This window comes from Diaporthe batatas (assembly GCF_019321695.1).
Source record: "Diaporthe batatas strain CRI 302-4 chromosome Unknown Contig00001, whole genome shotgun sequence".
In the NCBI taxonomy this organism is placed as follows: Eukaryota; Fungi; Ascomycota; class Sordariomycetes; order Diaporthales; family Diaporthaceae; genus Diaporthe; species Diaporthe batatas.
This window is the reverse complement of record NW_025408548.1, coordinates 1,537,158-1,556,926: the sequence shown is the minus strand read 5'-3', so window position 1 is coordinate 1,556,926 and position 19,769 is coordinate 1,537,158. Positions and strand designations below refer to the sequence as shown.

General features: G+C 45.7%; 4 protein-coding genes across 4 annotated transcripts; 2 read left to right on the top strand and 2 right to left on the bottom strand.

The window, feature by feature from the left end:
• Positions 1-2,963: 2,963 nt before the first annotated feature.
• Positions 2,964-5,791, bottom strand: KVR01_000870 (uncharacterized protein; the record flags this gene model as incomplete). Its single annotated transcript, XM_044783085.1, has 6 exons — positions 2,964-2,982; positions 3,038-3,212; positions 3,267-3,607; positions 3,668-3,924; positions 3,982-5,222; positions 5,497-5,791. The coding sequence occupies 6 exons, from the start codon at positions 5,789-5,791 to the stop codon at positions 2,964-2,966; spliced, it is 2,328 nt and encodes a 775-aa protein (XP_044650819.1).
• A 5,373-nt stretch (positions 5,792-11,164) lies between these two features.
• KVR01_000752 (uncharacterized protein) lies at positions 11,165-12,343 on the top strand (the record flags this gene model as incomplete). Its single annotated transcript, XM_044793111.1, has 1 exon — positions 11,165-12,343. One exon carries the CDS (start codon positions 11,165-11,167, stop codon positions 12,341-12,343), a length of 1,179 nt encoding a protein of 392 aa, XP_044650701.1.
• Positions 12,344-13,221: 878 nt separating this feature from the next.
• On the bottom strand, positions 13,222-14,583 carry KVR01_000074 (uncharacterized protein). Its single transcript, XM_044781564.1, has 2 exons — positions 13,837-14,583; positions 13,222-13,772 (listed from the first exon to the last, which is right to left on the bottom strand). Exons 1-2 carry the CDS (start codon positions 14,564-14,566, stop codon positions 13,519-13,521), a joined length of 984 nt encoding a protein of 327 aa, XP_044650023.1. The 5' UTR covers positions 14,567-14,583; the 3' UTR covers positions 13,222-13,518.
• Positions 14,584-15,654: 1,071 nt separating this feature from the next.
• On the top strand, positions 15,655-18,037 carry KVR01_000859 (uncharacterized protein; the record flags this gene model as incomplete). The annotated part of the gene is made up of 2 exons (XM_044792489.1): positions 15,655-16,075; positions 16,164-18,037. 2 exons carry the CDS (start codon positions 15,655-15,657, stop codon positions 18,035-18,037), a joined length of 2,295 nt encoding a protein of 764 aa, XP_044650808.1.
• Between the last annotated feature and the right edge of the window lie 1,732 nt (positions 18,038-19,769).

Genomic DNA, 19,769 nt, shown 5'->3' with positions numbered 1-19,769 from the left:
CAGCTATTTCCATTGTGATGGTTGTGATGTGCGGTGTTGGAATTATGAAGCAAGGGGAAGAGATTAATTGCGATCAGTGAGCACGGTATGCTGTTTAATGTCTTTGGACATGATATTTATACGAGCTCACATCTTAGCCCGCGTGCTTGCTTACTCGGGAACAGACAGGTCAACTGTCATCCATGAAATGTAAATCATGGGCTATTGCATGTGAAGTGCATGTGACCTCGGGAGGCTCTTCGAGGTACGGTGGCGAAGCTCTGGCAATATTGATTTGCTCAGTGTAAGCGATTGCATGTGAGCTTCCATCGTTGATTGGTGACGATATGCGTAGTGCGCGGTAGCCAGGTCCCTTCATCGGGAAGAGATACCTAGGTAGGTAATGAAATCGAGATTCAGAACCTCTGGACCAAACGTGCGCTGGTGTTCTGGTCTCAGTGGTCTGTCTGAGCTTTTGCCGGTTCCTCAAGCGCAACTACTAGCGGGCCGGTCAACGTACCAGCTGCGACCGGCACTCGATCACTATTGATACTCTTGGCTGCATACACAAGCTCGCCTTGAAGACTGTACTTGTGTTCGTGTAGTTCAAGGCTACTCAGTGACCCGGGAGCCATGGTGGAACCAAGCTGCTGGTCATGGTGGTCTTGCCGTGGCCGATACCCGGCTGTGAAGAAGAGAGTGCCATCAATTTGAAGAGCGCAGAGCACACTGTTGCGGGCAAAGATCAAGATCAATCAGGATATATCAACACCTATCTGCCATTTAAGTTGGACGATTCCTCTCCCAGCACACCCAGAAAATCGAGTCACCAGATGGAACTCGGGAGCCCAAAACAAAAGTGACCACTGCAGCTTTGGGAAACTGCCTCAAGAACTAGTCATTATTAATGATATCCGGCTGTCTTCTCTGCAAATGCATAGACAGTAGCCTGCAAGTTTGCTGTACTGATGAGCGGAATAGCGCTCGCGTCCACGATCCGCAGATCATCGACGCCACAAACCTTCAGATTTGTATCCACTACCCCGTACTTCTCTTTTTAGTAGCATGGAAAAGGTGGCACCCAAGTGCCATGTCGAGATCGCGTTTTCCCTTGGCATAGGCCTATGCGGATTCTACGTCCGTGAAATCCGCGGCAGGGTCGCGATGCGTCAGCGGCTTGGCCAGCATATTGTTTGAAGGCGACAGCGTGGCAATCCTCTTGGCTTGTAATATATGGTGTGCTATGATCTCAACAGGGTGAGACAGGTAGTTGGGGTCGATGAAAGGCTGTCCGCTTTGAGTCGCTCCTCACTCCCGCCTTGCTTGCTGTAGTGCCTCTGGCTCTTGTCTCATAAGAGAGTCAAGCGTGACAACGTTCCCTGAAGCCTTGAAACCCAGGCAATTGTGTGCTCATGGGGATTCTCCCAGCCCCGGAAGAGGCTCAACGATGTCGGCTCCATGCTTCTTGATCAGCTCTTTGTTCCCGATGCCTGAGAGCTCGAGTAGCTGCAGGGCTTGGGAGATTTGAAGACACCAGCTGCCAGGAGATCTCATTCCTGGCTAGCACCGTTTTTGACATGCCATCACGAGTGAAGTAAACTCCTGTATCGTTTATGGAGCCACTGTCTTTCTGAGTAGGGACCAGTTGACCTGCTTCATGTGGGAATGGCCAGTACTAGAAGAAGGTTGCCTCGTCCCTTGACAGGATTTTAGTAGGCTGTGCTTAAGTAGCGGCATAGTTCCTCTCCTTCGTGATGGGTTCAATGGATCAATGATGCAAGAAAGCTGAAAGAATCGACTGATTCATGGAGAAACAGGTCTTCCGGCACGAAGTGGCCATTTTTATTGAAGCTGGCTTTCCAAGCCTCACGTATTGAATGCAGGATATTGATATTACCGGAGAAGCTTGTCTGGATTAGTCCTTTCACCGCATCGTTCTTCATAGGCTAACCCTTGATCTCGAGCGTTTTCTCAGTCGCATCGTCAATCGAAGGGTTAGTGTAAGCCTTGTGAAGATGTGTCTTCACGTCGTTCCGATTCCAGCCTTTGTTGCCCAGTCTCTCCCAAGAGTCGGTGATCCTTTGTACAAGAAGCACGAAGACACGGAAATTCAAGTCGCCGAGCCACCAATAGCTTTGGCCTGGTGCAGGTGACTAATTCCCCTGTGAAGAACTTTCTGTTGAACTTGTTAGTACAAGGCTCGCTCGACACGGCAAATGGAAAGACATACCTAAGGCTCACTGCAGAAGCTTCAACCGGCCTCAGATCCAAGCGAAGCTGGGTAGAAGATCGGTGTCTTCAAGTGGTTTCGTTTTTCTTTGTAATCCCCATACATATTCGGTGTCTTCAACGTGGTTCTTTCTTTAGTGTGATCATATTCTGCCTCCAGAAACAAGGCCTTACCCTTGAAATCTTCGAGTAGGCCAGCAGCCTGAGCATTGAGACCTCATGAACCCGATGAGAACCTTGGAAGCCACTACCGACAAGGCAACGGGCTGCTGGTTAATTACATGGGTAGTCTTTGTAATTGACGAGTCTGCGCATCACAGTTAAAAATATCAATCACCACCTAGATGTCGCGCCAGCAACATGAGTGCAGGTTAAGAAATCATCGCAATGCAATTCATTCGAATCTAACTGCCTGAGCAGCTGTTGATGCTAGACTACTAGAGCCATTTCATCGATTAGTGTGAAAGCACCGCAATTCCCCATTCCAAATAATGAATCCCAGTAACCTCATCGTAGTGTTCGTCCCACCGGTGTCTCAAGCCTGTTCATCACCAAAACCCACCACAAGTTGTGGTCATGCCTGGTGTCCGCGCAGCCGGTGACCCCGACCTAATCGCTCTTCTCTCCCTGTTTAATTTTGAGGAGGTCGGGATATGGGATGCTGAAGTCACCCCTCATCACATGATCATCTCTGTGACTTGAGGGTTGCTGCCAGCAAGCGGTCCACGATGCAAAGTGCGGACTGATTTCTTCTGCTAGCTTTCTCCGATTCGCCTGGGCAGCAGGGGTTGAACAGGATTCTCCAACCCTGAGAAGCTGCCTCATCTGCTTTGCCACGTTTGAGACGGCTTCGGCGGCAATACCTTCCAGCGAGCTGTAAGTCTGCTTCATCAGATCTTCTAGCGCTGTTTCCATCTTCTCGAAGGCCCAGACAGGCAGGTCTTTGGCATGGGCATCAGAGAACCTCTTCAACACTTCGTCTCGCTTGCGCACACATCCCTCTCCTGTATTGTCTGGTCAGAACAGGTAAGAAATCTCGCAAGCACACAAAAGCTCACCTTTGATAGCGCATGCCTCCTCGAATGCAGGTGTCATTCGACTCTGGATCTCTGCCCGAAAACGTGGATGGACATCCTGTGCACCATTCTGCATGTTTTCAAGGACCGCATGAGCGAGAATTCCCAGGTATTGCTCAGCATTTTCGATAACTTGCTGCACCTTTTCAGTACTTCTGAGGTGCGCGGCGTTGTGCTTGGCGCAGAAAGTTTCGAGGGCTGTCATGTACCGCTTCCAGGCATGTTCTAGTAATTCTTGAATCTCGACTTCAATGTTAGGCACAGCAACGGCAAAGGCATGATGCCAATCGCTGAGTATCTGCTCGTTGAAGAAGACACTAGAACTAGATCCATGTGAGTTGGAAGGATAGGATGTTGGAAATGTGGAATAAGTCGGCGCTTACAGATTGTCAATCCACTCGTACTTGCACGCATACTTCCCCTTGCTCTGATGATAGTCGCCATTCTTCCGCAGATTGCACGTCTGGGTATTTCCAAAGGCTTTGCGAAAGGAATTGGGGTTTTCGGGAAATACGTAGCGCCATCGGTCGATTATTCCCGGAAACTCCTTCTGACACTCAGCGATTGCTGCTGCCTTCGCTTTAAGGGGCTTGATCTGTTTCATCATCTTGACCACTCCCCTCATCAGGGTGACGAGTGCCTGTTTGAATTCCAAGTTAGCAAAAGCACTTTCGGGGGACAGGTACTTGATACGGACTCGGCAGTGCCTTTCATGTATAGCATCGAGATCCCGCTGCTCCGGTTCCGCTAAGACTGCCGTGTGTTCGCCCATAGAGATCCAGTCTTGGATATTCGAGAACAATATCCGCATCTGATTGAGAATTTTATCGAGATGATTCTCTCGCTTCTTCATTGTTGCCTCGAACAGCCACTGCTTGAGCCGAGGGATCCCTGTGTGCTTTTCGGTCGGAAACCCTGCCTCTTGCAGGCTCCCAGCGTGTCGAATGCCCTGAAACGATCGAGCACTGGTAGCAAATACTTCCAAAGTGTCTGCTTGAGCTGGGTCGTCCTCAACTGATTTTGTGGCTGCATGTCGCCCGCGGAAGTCTTTCTGAACACGCTCCACAACACATCCACCTCGAATGTAGATCGCAGCCTGTTTGAGGGATTCTCTGAGGGACGACAGCTCTTCTCGGGCTTTCTCAATCTCACTCGCAGAATTACTCGCGGTGGTATCGTTGTTCGATCCGGATGTCCGGATGCGTTTATCAAGTTCCTTTGCTCGATCGACGTGTCCCAGAATAAATGGATAATCTTTCGCGATCCATTTACTACGGAGGTATTGGTTGGGGTCCACGTCTTCGCTCTTCGAAAGAATTACGCACAGTGAGTTGCGATCGAACTTTCCATTCATCTTCATCTCAGTCTCTTGTCGTTTCCTGATGAAGCCGGTCACATCCTTTTCTTCCATGGCACGAATAGTAGATGAGACCATGGCCGTAATGTCAAGCTCCTGTGAAAAGCTCTCTGCGACCCTTGAACGAGCCTCTACTGCATCGCCTATGCCAGGTAAGTCAAGAAGCTCGAGGCCGTATTTGAGGATGTCAGACTTCACAAAGATTGTCACATGCTCAATCAGAGGCCATAGCATCAGTAATCCACCGGCGAGCTCCTCAGGTTTCGACTCCATGAACGGCTTTACCTTGTTGACGAAAGTCTCCCGATCTGTCTCGTTGATTTCGTTCATGGTCCCCAAGACAGACAAAGGATGAGCGTTGAGAAACTCCTCCGTTGAGGTGATATTCAAATCCTCTTCTTTGAGTCCGAAGAGGAGGAGTATTGTCTCCAGGGTTCCAGACATGGTCGCTTCGATGTCGTCGAGCTGACCTTCGATCTCCTGCAGCTCGCTGTCGCCTGGGCTCTCCTCCATCCTCTTTCGGAGATCTCTCTTGTACTTCAGGTTCCGAAACAGCTTATCCAGCTCCTTGATAAAGCTTTCTTGGCTGCGAAAAAGGACTTGCGCTCGGTAGCCATCGGCACCATGGTTGTAAACAATTTTGCACGCAGTTGCCGTTCCGGCTCTGTCGCTGCTGGATGGTAATAGATCCTGCTGTCCAAGCAGGGCATTGAGAAGAGTTGTTTTACCCGCTCCGATTGCGCCAATCAGCCCAACTTTCGAGTGAGGTTTCTCGTATTGCCCTTTCACATCGTCTGCGAGTCCTGTTATTACCCGATAGACCTCAGGATACCAATTAGGATTTAGAATGCTCACCGAATCGCTTCGCCCAATCTTCAAGACCTTGAGCGCCATCGTCTTGATTCTGGCCATCGGTTCGGCTTCTCAAGATTCTGCTCACCTTCTCTCCCAGCCTGAGGCCATCGAGAACAGCTTGCTGTTTGATGTCGACTCGATCTCGTTGGGTGAGATCTTCACTGTCTTTCCAAAGAAATCCAGATGGCTTTGGAGCTTCTGTAGGCTTCGAAGATGAAGCTCCATCAACAACCCTTGAAGATGACGATCTTGCGATCGAAGGCCTTGGCTTCTCAGTATCGGGGTCGGGCTTCATGATGACGCTTTCATGGCGGGGAATGATGCTCAGGGAGGAGGGACCAATGAGATGTACTTGTGTGGCTCCGATGATGCAGGAATAAGATCAATGATGCCAAACTTTCTGGAAGGAGGAATAAGTCTGTCTTTGAAAAATCGTCAGGCTCGCGGACCGTTGAGTTGAGAGGTAGACGAAATTCCAAGGCAGGTAACTTGAGATGAAGCTGATTGTTTGGGGCAAGTTCGTTTGTAACCTTTGGTGACTTCCCTAATAAGCTAGCAGTTCTGGCCGTCAAGACGACCGAAACTTATCAAGTAGTGGCAAATGAATGGAAGTTAGGTGAGTGTGTGGAGATGAAAGCCTGGATTTAACAGAAGAGCTTGTGTAAGGAGTATTCCTGAAACGTTTTGCATTGCAGGAAGGTTCGTTTGCTGGGCTGATATGGGTAAGGTCTAGAAACTCACAGCAATGTTGGTCCGTGAAAGGCGGTCTGAATGCGCTGCGTGGCTTGTAATTGGTGACTCTCAGCGCAACTTAGCGCTTGTCTTGGAATAATGACGACCTAGCAGGGCACAAAAGGTCTTGTTTGAGAGGGAATCACTCCATACGAGGTCGCCCTACACGAGGGTATCTCGTAGGAAGGTGTCTAGTGGGAGGGTATCTGGTGGGAGGGCAGGGAGGGGGCAAGAGGGCAAGAGGGCAGGAGACTATCATCCTAAGGAATCGGGATGTTGCCTAATAGGGGCCCCCGGGGGTCAATTTCACAGAAGGCCCTTTCGCTTCTACTACCCGGTATCCTGACAGAAGTCCTTCCTTCGCTAGGCGGCTTCGGTGGAGAAAGAAAAGTCAAAAGTAACATCATCACGCCAACCATGATTTACTGTCTTGAACTCTTTCGTCCCAACAAGTTGTGAGTGTCCTTGCTTTTTTTTTTGGGGGGGGGTCCCTTGGCTTGACTCTTTGCTACCCATAATCTTCTACTAATTTCGTATAAGATCGGAAATTCGCACAGTAAAAAACGGAAGGTATATAGATATAAGTACACCCCTAGTACACTAATATTAAATTATACTATTTATTTACTATATAAATCTATAATATATAGTTATTAATTATATATATTTATTATTATATATATACTATTATTATTACTTTAACTTACCCCTATTATTTCTTCTTCCCTAATATTTTATTACTTCTTTCCTTATTTAATTAGGTGTTTCTTAATTAATTTAAATACTTAAATCTCCTTTTAAATATCCTTTTTATTATTAATAAAATCCTTTATAGCTAAATCTACTTATAGTAGCTAGTTAATTATCTTATAAATACTTATATAATACTTTTTAACTATTAGCTTAAGTATTATAGTTATTATTACTAATAAGGTTAATAAAGTTATAAATTATTATTTGAAAAGTTAATAAGTGGCTGGCTTTATAAGCTCTACCTCTAACTACTTATTCTATTAGACTACTTCTTATTAGTTCTTCCTACTATAAAAGTCCTTTTAGTTAAGGGATTAAAGGGTCTTATTATTTTACTTAAATATTAAGTTAATTTATTATATAAAAGTTATAATTACCCTTATCTTATTACCTACCCTATTATTTAGATTAGTAGTTATTAAGGTTGTCTTTTTATTTAATATGGCTTACTTATAATTAATAAGAATTCCTTCTTTTTATGCGCTAAATATACCCTTATTATAAAGCTATCTCTTTATAGTAGTAATCTTTTTAGGTAAGAGAATAAAAAGGAGAGGATTTATAGTTAAAAGATTATAATTAAGTTAATAAAACTTAAAGATATCCTCCCTTATTAGTAATAGCTTTACCTTTTCTTTCTCTATAATTTAGGTTATATAGAGTAAGTTAAATTAAATGTAGATAGAGTAAACATATATAATTAGTAAGTAATTATTTTATAGGATCTTCTTTTAATTTATTAAAAGTATAGAATTCTTTACTAATATAAAATACTTTAATATTATCTACATTACTTAAAGTAAAAGTTTATTAAGTTATTTTTACTTATTAAACTTCTTTAATACTACTATCTTCTAATAGACTTTTTAGAATATAAGGTATAAAAATTATTATTAATTATCTTATTAATAGTTTGAATTAAATAAAGAATATTTCTTATTTTATAATTAAGAAAGACCTTTAACTTATAGTATATAGCTTTTATAGAGGAGGTTACTTATATATTAAAGTTAAGATTCTTATAGGTCTTATATATAGCCTATTTAATAATAATCTTCTCTCCTTTATTAATATATTAAGTTTAAAGGTAGTTAATAATTATTTTTAATTTAAATTTTTTAAAGGTATTATTAAGTTATATTATAAATTTTATAATTAATTAAATACTTTATAAACTTTAATAAATTAAATAAAATTTAATAAATATAGAGGATATCCTTTAAATTAAGGATCTAAATAGATATTATAACTTTATTTTTTTTAATGTATTAAGTAAGGTTAGATTTAGGCTCTCTTCTTTATCTACTTCCTTATCTACTTCCTTATTTACTTCCTCCTCTTTATTTTCTATTATTATTTATAGCTTTTTTACTTCTTTTAATATATAGAGTAATATTTATATTAATATAAAAGATATAAAATTAATAATATACCTAAAGGAATTTATATTTAATAGTATTAATTAAAGTAATATTATAGTTGGTTATATAGATTATTAAGTTATTAGTTTAGTAATAGTAAAGGAGCTTATAAACTTACTTAAAAAGCTATTAAAAGTTAGGTTCCTTCTTACTATTAATAATACCTTAAAATAAAAGTAGATTCTTCCTTATATAAGTTATATAAATACCTTAAAAGTATAATATCTTCTTATTATTTATTAAATATATATAGTTTATAAATAAATATTATATAAAGTAATTTTTTAAATTTATACTATTTAATTATTTATATATTAGAAGATATTTATAATATTATTTTATTATTAATAATAAAATAATATTAATATCTCTTCTTTTAAATAAATTTAAAGAGGTTTATATTAAAGTATAAATCCTTATTATTCTTTTTCTAAATAGTTAATTAAACCTTTATTATATTTAATTCTATAAGAATATTAGGATATTATTATTAAAGTATTTATTTAAACTTTTAACTTTATTATTAAAGGATTTTAAGTAATATAAGTAAGGAATTTATATTATAAATCTATTAACTTTACTTAGTTATACTAGACTTCCTCTACTTCTTAAAGGTTATAGTAAGTATATATACCCTTATAGATTATAAGCTTCTATTTATTTATTATTATCTTTAATATATAGATTAATACTTTCTATTTATAGTTTATCTTTATTATTATAATATTATTTATTATAATAATTAAGGGTTGTTAATTATTTTAATAATATTTTAAATATACTTAGTTTAATTTTAACTTTTAAATTAATATTAGAAATTCTATAAACTTTATAGTAATATTTAATTTAGTTTTAAAGTTAGTATAAATATTATATTTATTATAGAAGAGTTGTAAAAAGGGAGGAGAATTAGAAAGTATTAATTAGTAATTATTTATAGTAGTAATTTAAATATTTTAATTATAATAATCTATCTATTATTATACTTTAAGATAAGTATAGTTAAAGATTTATATTATTATTATAATATTAGTAAATTTAATTTTAATAGATAAAAAAGTATTTTTAATAGTAAAATAATTAATTATAAAAAGATTTAATTAGTATTATAAGTAGTAGATAGTTAGTAAGAGAGTGTTATTTAGTAGTTAAAGAAGGAATAGTAGGTCTGTAGGGTTGGGAGATAAAAAGTATTAATATAAGTAGTGTGGGTAGTTAAGTATAGTTAAATAGGGTGCTCTAATTGGCTGTAGTGTAGGGGTTAGAAGTGTACCTGTGTACCTTTCGTTTTTTACTGTGCGAATTTCCGATCTCTTTTGTATTGATATACCTAGGTATTAAAGTTATCTTAGGCCGTGGTCCATCCACAGGCCCCTAACTTTCTTTGCACAACTCACTGTGACGAGCGGGTACATGCAGTGGGAGTCAGTTGCTGGTTGCTTCCAGCTGCAACCAGAGAGAAAAAAAACCCATCAACCTGAAATCGAGCTGACGCAATGGGAAATATGTTACAGGAGGACTGGTAGAGACATCCATCTTCAGTGACGCGCTCTGTAACGGACTGCAAGGCAGGCGGGATTTAGGCAGATAAGGTTTCGGGAAATTTACGGCTCGCGGCCAGTATGAGACGTGGTTATCTCCTATGACCCCACTCAATACTCTGTCCCGACGTCAATGATGCACGATTGCCTCGAATGCTATTAAATACCAACATCCTTCGGAAACGCTGCGTGACTCTGCTCAGCGAGACTTGCCTGGGGGGATTTCAATCTTCCACCAGAGCAGATTAGCAAAACTTGCTAGAGCAAGCAACGGCATTCACTGGCTGCTTCGAAGCTCGTACGCAAAGAAGGACTGGGCTATCTGTTAAGGGCGCCCCTTATCAACCCGAGAGCATTTCGATGTTAAGTCGCCCGTTAAAGCACGGCCCTGGAGGTGAGATAATTATGGGGGCCAGGGAAGGGTTCTAGTGCAAGGGAACGCCGAGCTTGCGAATATTCTAGATTGTTACCCGAGCGGGCGGGCGCATTATTTCCCCTGCAGTCCCGCTGAGATTATTCAGCTGTGGCCAAGATCGAAGAACACAGGGACCCACCCGGTGTATGAATTTTCCCGGTATGGAACCGAACTTACAAGTTATCTGGTTACGTATTATGCAGCGCTGTGTTGGTTTGGATTTTTTTTAGAGGCCTCAGAGGTATATGCAGCAGGAGCTTATTGATCCTTCTGCAAGATACCGCAAAGCGATCTACAGGCCTTCAACGTAACCAACAATCCACTGCAGAGGTGTGATGCATGCATCGCCGGTAGGCTTAGGTTTAACTTGTAATCCATTGGAATCCAAGGTAGCTTGACCCGCAATAGCAGAGGAATAACGTCATGTCACGTTCTTGAGGCTGTCATGCCTGACTCGGCGCGGCTCGGAATGTCGAGTTGCGACGGAGACAGGGACTACCCGACGACTAGGTACCCACATTAATGACCCAGATTCTTGTGGACGATCGTGCCATGGCCTGTTTGCGGCTCGTCTGCATTTTTAAGCAAGGAGAAATACCCTAGCGAAGTATGGAACAGCAGTGGAGAACAAGTTAGAAATCATGGAAGCCATACATATAAAAGGTCAACTGCTAACAAACTCTTTTCACGACTTTCCTCTCTGTTGCTCAAGGATAAATCTCTCTTGAACTAGTCTGCTTTTACATACTGCACCTGATACCCAACAAGTTCCTTCGTATTCTGACATTCATCACACCCTCTTCAAAATGGCCGAGAACACCAAGCTGTTTACGCCTATCAAGGTTGGCTCGACCACCTTAGAGCACAGAATTGCCATGGCTCCTCTGACCCGATTCCGGGCCAACAACGATCTGGTCCCCGAGGACATCGCCGTTCAATACTACGCACAAAGGAGTGTCGTCCCCGGCACCCTCATCATCTCCGAGGGGTCATTTATTTCCCCTCAGGGCCGGGGCTACATCAATGCTCCTGGTCTTTACACAGATGCCCAGCAGGAGGGATGGAAGAAGGTCACAGATGCCATCCACAGCAAGGGTTCAAAGATTTTTGCACAGCTCTGGCACCTGGGCCGTGCCGCCGCAGGAGGCGAGGCCTCTGGCAACCCACCAATTGACCCCACCTTTGACTTCAGCAAGGATCTCGTCAGTGCCAGTGCAATCCCCATGAAGGAGGGTGAGCGGGCGCCTCGGGCCATGAGCGAGGAGGACATCCAGGCCACCATCGCCGACTACGCGAGGGCAGCCAAGCTCTCCGTCGAGAAGGGCGGTTTCGACGGTGTCGAGATCCACGCCGCCCACGGATACCTCATCGACCAGTTCACCCAGGACACTTCCAACAAGCGCGAGGACGCCTGGGGCGGCAGCATCGAGAAGCGCGCACGCTTCGCCATCGAGGTCGCCAAGGCTGTGATCGCTGCTGTCGGCAAGGACAAGGTCGGCATCCGCCTGTCTCCCTGGTCTTCCTTCCAGGGCATGCGCATGGAGGACCCCATCCCCCAGTTCAGCTACCTCATCGGCCGGCTGAGCGAGCTGGACCTGGCCTACCTGCACCTCGTCGAGCCTAGGGTGCACGGTGTTGTTGACGTTGAGCCCGCGGATGAGAGCCTCGACTTCGCTCTGCAGGCATGGGGCCGCGAGAAGCCCATCCTCATCGCAGGCAGCTACAGCACGGAGCTCGCCATCGATGCGGTCGAGAACAAGTACAAGGATTACGCCGACCAGCTGATTATTGTCTTCGGCCGCCGCTTCATCTCTACTCCGGATCTGGTCTACAGGGTGAAGAAGGGCATTCCCCTCACCGAGTACGACCGTAGCACCTTCTACATCCACCAGTACAGGGGCGACAAGCGCGAACCCGGTTACATCGACTACCCCTACTGCGAAGAGTACATCAAGGAGTTCGGCAAGCCCGATGTTGCAGTCTAAAAGATGCCTAGCGATCTGGGATTGGCCGCTACCCACCTTGGTAGACGTCGAGGCCTAGGTGTTTCGAGATGTCCTTGATAGTGCTGAGTTGAAACTTGAGCATGACATCTTGGATGGCGCGCGGAGGGAGACTTACACCTGACTAGCAGAATCTGCACATGTGCATCAGAACATGGATGAAGGCTGAAGAAAATTAGTGACGAAGACTTGCGATTGGGATGGCGTTCGAGTTTTAAGACTATAGAGATGCGATCGCTTATAAATCATAGATAAGACGATAGAGGCTTTACAGCTGTGGATTTGGTTTGGAGTTTCAAGACATGGATATCATATACAGGAACAGCATTCTCAGAATAGGGGAAAATGGATGAAATGGTTCTTTTTAATCTTCCGACTTCATAGTGCTCAGGTGTTCAAGATCCAAGATTCTTTACCCAAGACCATTGTCTACAGGTCTGGTCGTTATTGAGTCTGAACTCTCTTCTGACTGTTATTTTATTTGCATTGGCATGCTCGGCGCCCTGACTCACGAATCATGATATCATAGAGAGGCAATCCGTCGTCGTCAAGTCTTTCGAAGTCGCGCGTGAGGTTTCTCTTGGCCGATCCACCGTATTTTCGACGTCGCCTCACCACGCTCGAAAGTTATCAGCGGATCCTTTGCTTTGAGGGTCACCTTTACTTCGATTCGGCGCGTTCGGCACTACCTAGGTAGTATTTGACTCGCTGCCGGCCTGATTATTGGCAAGCATGTACCCACAACCAACAGGTCGTGTCACGGTACACACTGATGAGGTACGACCCAACCTGTCTATGGAAACGCCGCGGCTTCGTCGGCGGCTGTATTTCTTAGTATTCTCTTCTCGTGCAACAATAAATTCATAATCTCGACCTACCTACCTACACTGTGACAGGTCGTGAGCGTTTACCACTGTACCAAAGCGAGTAGCCTTGAAGCTATCCATGCAATAACTCCCGCATACCGGCTGATTTCTGTGCAGTAGTTTACTACTATTTCTACTTCTAAGAGGAATTAAAGCAGACAAAGTCTATGCCCAACAGAAATTTAGTCAGTTCCTGGCGAAGTAACGGTGATGTGGAATTCTACCGTGTCTTTTCATGCCAGGCTCCTGTCACAGGGCGACGCAAATTACCCTAGCAGATCACAGGCCCCCCTAAAATTGCTGGATGAATGTCGTTTCGTCATTCCATAGCTCAGCTCCAAGTGAGATGGCAGAAATCGCATCGAAGCCATGCGGCACTCCAGAGTAGACCTTTGACTGAACTTTGACACCTTGAGACGACAGCCTGGCCGCAAAACTCTTGACCTCATCGAGGAAGAGGTCTAGGTCTCCGACGCCTAAGAAAGTCGGAGGGAGGCCACGCAAATCCTCAGCCCGGCCCGGAACTGCCGTATACGGGATGTTGACTGAGTAAAATTAGAATCAATGACAACCTCACATAGACAGTGGAAACGGTCGTGCAAAGCCTACCTGAGCCTGCCTCACCCTCGTTGGCCTTTTCACCCAAATAAGCCTTCCATGCAAGACTGTTACTGTTAGGAGTCCAGACCAAGAACGGAAATGGCAGATCCTGAGGATCGATCTGGGTCCGATCGTCCAACATTGGATATGTCAGGACCTGTGCTGCAATGGGCGGGCTCAAAGCCTCATCCTTGGCCTTGAGCGCCGCCGCTGCGGCAAGTCCGCCACCTGCGCTCTGCCCCACTGTAACGATGCGGGCTGGGTCGACGTTGAACTCCTTGGCGTGTGCCTGCAGCCAGGTGATAGACGCGTAAACATCTTCAAGAGCCGCCGGGAATGGGTGCTCCGGTGCCAGGCGATAGTCCGGGGCGAAGACCTGGGTGCCGGTCCGCTCGGCGAAGCTCGCGATCATGTTAAACGAGATGGCGACGCTGCCCGCGACCAGACCGCCGCCGAAGACCCAAATGATGGCCCTGTCCGGGACGGTGTCTTGAGAACGCTGTTGCACGGACAGCGGCACGAAGCGCGTGATGTTGAGCTTGCTGCCATCGGCCGATGTGGTTGTGCTCACCGACGTGGTCATCCCGGCGGGGAAAGGCAGTGCATCGGATGCCATCTTGGTGTGTTTTGTCGTCGACTCTCTGATGGCGTACACGTCCGTCACTGGTGGCTTTGCTGGTGGCGTTTGGCCGCCCAGCAGGTGCCAGTAATCGGGGTGGACAAAAGGTGCGTTGCTCATTATGCAAGGAGTTATTCGTACCTAGGTACCTAGGTAGCTTGTTGTAGCTGGCGCCGGAGCGCGGCTGGCTGTCATTATATATCTCTTTCTGCATCTCGGAAGAATCCGTCTGCAGGGGTCGCAAATCTTAATCTTTTTTTGGTTGGCTAAGATAAGTGCGCAACTTGGAACGATCCCACAAAGACCTTGCAGCCAACATGAGTTGGCGTCTTTTCTCCTCAAGATCTCCCGGATGGCAAGTCCTAGAAGGGTTTGAGACCCCTGCAAACTGATCTTCCTCTTCTTACCAAGCAGATTGGCGGGCACGTAGGGGTTACTGCAATTTTCTGGCTTTACATGCAGTTGGCGAAACAAGGATTCTGTCGAATTCGGACATATCTGCGGCTGTTAGAACGCCATCAGAACATTGGTACCAACGGACGTGCGGGTATGCGGCTAATAAATATTGAAATGCTCATTCATTGTGTCAGCAGTGGATACCGACCCACTTCTATTTCATGTCATATATCAGAGGTAAGGGTCGTGAGTACAGTAAATAAGTACACACAGCGTAAGAGCCGAGTAGTAGCAGTAAATAAATAAAGTTTATAATGATACCTTCACTTTACTTTACACACATTTTTTTCTCTTCTCTCTTTTAGAATTATAATAAAATTAAACCGTTAAATAGTGAATCTTATTAGAACTATGTTTCCGAAAATAGTGTCAGTAAAGGACATTATTGTATAGACACTAACTTTTTTAGACTTGAGAACATACGATTAGTGACCTTAATTCGTGCTGTTGAAGTTACATAAGTCTACTAGGACTTCCTCAGAAGCTTCACTGGCAGGCTACAAAAGGCCACCGATGGCCTGCTGCGGCGATAGCAGACTCCGTCCTCAAAACCCCAGGGCGGCAGGATTAGGGTGTTGCATTGCAGGTGGGGCACATGATGGTAGGTAAGCAATCGAGATCTCCTCACACGTTGGTTACTTTTAACCGAGCTTACTGAGAAACCGTCGATTCGTTGATTCGTGTCACATAATTCACAAACTTCCTTTCCAATCAAGCCCTTGAGTGCATAGAGCAGGTCTGAGTACTTCATCATGCCGGATCGGGAAGCCGTCCTCTGCAGTGATTGCTCGCAGCTCTTCAACACGAATGAACAAGTGGAGACTGATGTACCATACTCACCGAGAGCCTACATACCATTACCACAGGGCCATCGCCTTCATCAACTCCTATGGTCAACAGACCTGGTCCTGGCAGCAAGCTTGGCGAACGACTGCCATTTCTGCTCGCTCCTGATCAGAATGCGATCCAGAGACAATCGAGTAAGGGAGAAGGACCCAACGTCTCGATCTGGTAAACAAACGCAGGAGATCTATCTCAACGTCTTCGAAAGGACGCGCGATGAAGGGGACGGAGAGAAATATAGCTACCACGGCATCGAAATTCAGACAGGAAAACTTAGCTGGATCACACATGACTTTTCGTCTAGTCGACTGAGACTGTTCAAGTGCACTGGTATGCCCTTAGCTATTCCCTTGAGTTTTCCTCTACCTCGGTAGCACAATGACATCCCACGATCGATGCTGACATATGCTCTTTTCAGATTCGAGGATTTCTAACATGCGTGAGCTGGACCAGGACTCAACTACCACATCCTCAGAGGCTGCGTTTGCTACTCTTGAAAAGTGGATAAGTATGTGTGAGGAGAAGCATCACCTTTGCCGGCCCCTTATGAAGACCTCAATGCCAGAGGCGCAAGGCTGGCTCCCAACCCGGCTCGTTCAGATCAATCCACAGTCTGTACAAATCATCAACACCACAGAACGTCTCTTGGCCCCTGACAGTCGATACACAACTTTAAGCTACTGCTGGGGTCCCCCACCGGTAACTTTCAAACGTCTTCTGCAAGCCAGCATTGGGGACATGAACAAGGGGTTCGGCGTGACCGCCCTACCCAAAACGTTCCAGGATGCGATCGCAGCAACCAGCCGCTTGGGGCTGAATCTTATCTGGATAGATGCACTTTGTATCATCCAGGACTCGGAAGAGGACTGGAGAATCGAATCGATGAAGATGTCCCAAGTTTATTCACAGGCATATATCAACCTCGCTGCTGTCGCGTCTGTTGATGTACACGGCGGTTTATTCCGGGAGAGAAATCCGTTCTCCATCAATCCTTTTGATTTGAAAATAAAATGGCCGGGATTTTTCGAGGGATCGTTATGCTGTGTCCCGGAGGATCCATGGATCGCTGCCATCCGAAATTCTCCACTGTCTAGCCGGGCGTGGACATTCCAGGAACGATTACTTTCAGCCCGAACGGTTTATTTCGCCGAGGATCAGCTGTTCTGGGAATGTGGTGAGCTCTGCGCGTCCGAGATATATCCTCTTGGAGGCCCTTTCGATCCTGGTCTTAGGGAGAAGAGCTTCGAGCACCCGAGCAGACTGCCCGACGGTATAGAGGTATCGGATTCTGGAAGAATCAAGGATCAGTATGCTTTGCTGAAGTCCTGGGGAGCTGCCATAGATGGCCCAGGATTTCTAGAGGTTTGGGGAACTATCGTGGAAAATTACAGCAAGGGGCGTCTGACATTCCCACGTGATAGATTGGTGGCCATCAGCGGTGTAGCCAAACAGCTCTCTGACCATACGACAGAGAGAAACTACTTTCTTGGTCTGTGGCGCCCACATCTTCCTCTTCTACTCCTCTGGGAGGACCTAGGACCCGAAGACGCCTCGGAGGACCATCAACCACTTGTTTCGCCGCGACTAGGACCTTCATGGTCATGGTCCTCTCATCTGAATCCTGTCAGCTATTCCATGCTATTCACATTTCTAACGGAGCCAGAAATATGCGCTGATGTGCTGGATATCGATGTCGCCCCGGGAATCACTCCCTTCACACAAGATACACCTGAATCCGGGAAGTTGGTCATCAAGGCACCTATGATCAAAGCAAAAGTAGCCACAGCAATACGGCGGAATCTGACAGGGCCACTGTCACGGTCCTTCTACATGACATCAGGAGGTGTATTTGGCAGAAGGGCAAGAGAATGGGCACCATTCTACTTTGAGAACGACGTTCTACTCTTCATCGGCCAAGGTATGCAAACAGGATATCCTTGTGATATATACATCGATAGCAGCCTCGACTTAGCTGCGGATCCCGATGTATTTTGCGTCAAATTAGCCAGTGCAGACGTAGCGTATCCTTGGGGGGCTCCAGGGGGTCTCAACACTGACTTTGGCCTCATCCTATCTCATACTGGGCAAAAGGGGCAGTACAAAAGGGTCGGTTGCTTTGCGGTGGCCCCCTCGCAATTGCTCCGATCATGGCGTGCTGATAGTTGGTTCTGGCGACTGAGATTCCGGAGTTTCAAGAACTTGAAGGAACGCCTGTTTCGAGCAGGTGATATCGAGTCCCGTTTCTATCGAGACTTTGACGGGGTTGGGGCTTACACTATTGAGATCGTATAGCATTGTTGGTAGACTCAATAAAAAGCGGGTGGACTACTCAGATTTGACCAATATGCGTCCGGTACGGAATTTCATTCACGAGCAAGACTGTTACAGTTGTCATCGCGCTGTCTCGGACGCCAAGTAATTACAATATGGATGTTAGTGAGATCTATATTATTTTCCAATTAATATATCTGCTCGTTTTGCTTCTATTCCGCATACGTCCGAGGACATACATGGCGCCTCCATACGGTGTTACCTTTTCTGAGCGGTTAGCTCCTCAGGAGGAAAGCACACAGAACTGGCTGTGATAATTGGCCTGAGGTATCCTCCCAATGCTCGGTTTGTACTGGCAGCTCTGTGTGTCCACTTATCGTACTCTCTCCACACTTTTATTGGCATTGGTTTTTTCTTTTTTTTTTCAAACGCTGGGGCTTGATCGTTTACCACTGTGTGAAGGCACCATGTACGTCTTCAGATGCATACGGAATATTAACAAAACCAGTCAGGTAAACATCTGCCAGACTATAATATCGTAATAGGGAACATCAAGACTTTATTCGTCTAGATTGGGTTGATGAACATCTGATCATCAGATTTCTTTATGTGACGACATGAGAGAGGTCGTTGCTTGAGTTGAATATTCTGCACTTCAAGTTATGTATTTCTTTCTTTCCACGCTCAGCATAAGTTGGCCCACTCCGAACTGCACGATAAACTCGTAGGATTCGCTCTATGTCACGATCAATTTAAAGCAGTTTCAAAGCCGGGGAAGCCCTTGCCAAGACCAGGAAGCTAGGCCAGAAGGAGCCTCAGCTGAAGGTAGACACCAATCCCCTAACCGACGGCAGTGCACGATTGGCGGGGTGGCTGAAGGCCGCTAGACGCAGACCTCAGGGGGTGAACTTCTAGACTGTAAGCAACGGGATAAAATTCTCAGTCGTCCTCCTTTGTCCGCCTCTTTTGTTTTCTCTCTCATCAAGGGCGCCCGTCACTCGTTACTAAATCCATCGCCTTGACCTATTCCGACCTACGACTTTCCCGAGCGTGATCCACGTGCACATTTAGGTCGAAACAGATCGAATAAAACGAGTCGAATACAAGGAGACGATTATGTATTCCCACGCAGTTGTCCTGGCCGCCGCTCTCGTGGCGGGGGCGAGGGCGCAGTCAACCACCGTCACCAGCCTGAATCTCTACGGCTTCGAGGGCGAGAACATTGTCGCCTCCGTCATCTCTGCCGCGCCGGAAGCGACGACGTATCTCGTGACCTGCGCACCTGGCACAGACGACAGCGACGTAAGTAAACTGCCCTTGACACTTTTGTGTATCCTGGCTCTAACGCGGAAGCGTGCAGTGCGGATTCGGACCTGGCGCCACCTTCGTTAATGGCCCCTCGACCGTGGGTGTTCACCTCACCGAGAGTGATGCTATGTAAGTGCGGCAACAGCAAAACTGATCACCCATCATCCGGGCACGTCATGGGCATATGAACACAATGGCTGACCATCAAAAGCACGATGGACACCGACTGCAAGATCACGTCTGGGACAGCAAACTGCGTCCAGTCGGTTGCTGGCCCCTCGGCCAACGATCCCATGACCACGACTGGTGAGGTGGCCTCCAGCGACCTCTGGATGAGCCAGCAGGAGGTGACGATCACGGCCGGCCTGGAGAAAATCCAGGCTGTTGCCAGCGCCACTGGTACAGGCTCTTCTGCCACCTCTGGCACGGCTGAGCCGACTGGGTC

Excerpts from the sequence above, each read along its gene's own strand:
- KVR01_000074 (XM_044781564.1), bottom strand. The coding sequence starts at position 14,566 with ATGAGCAACGCACCTTTTGTCCACCCCGATTACTGGCACCTGCTGGGC. Across the intron at positions 13,773-13,836 it reads CGAGGGTGAGGCAGGCTCAG|TCAACATCCCGTATACGGCA; the intron begins GTAGGCTTTGCA and ends AATTTTACTCAG.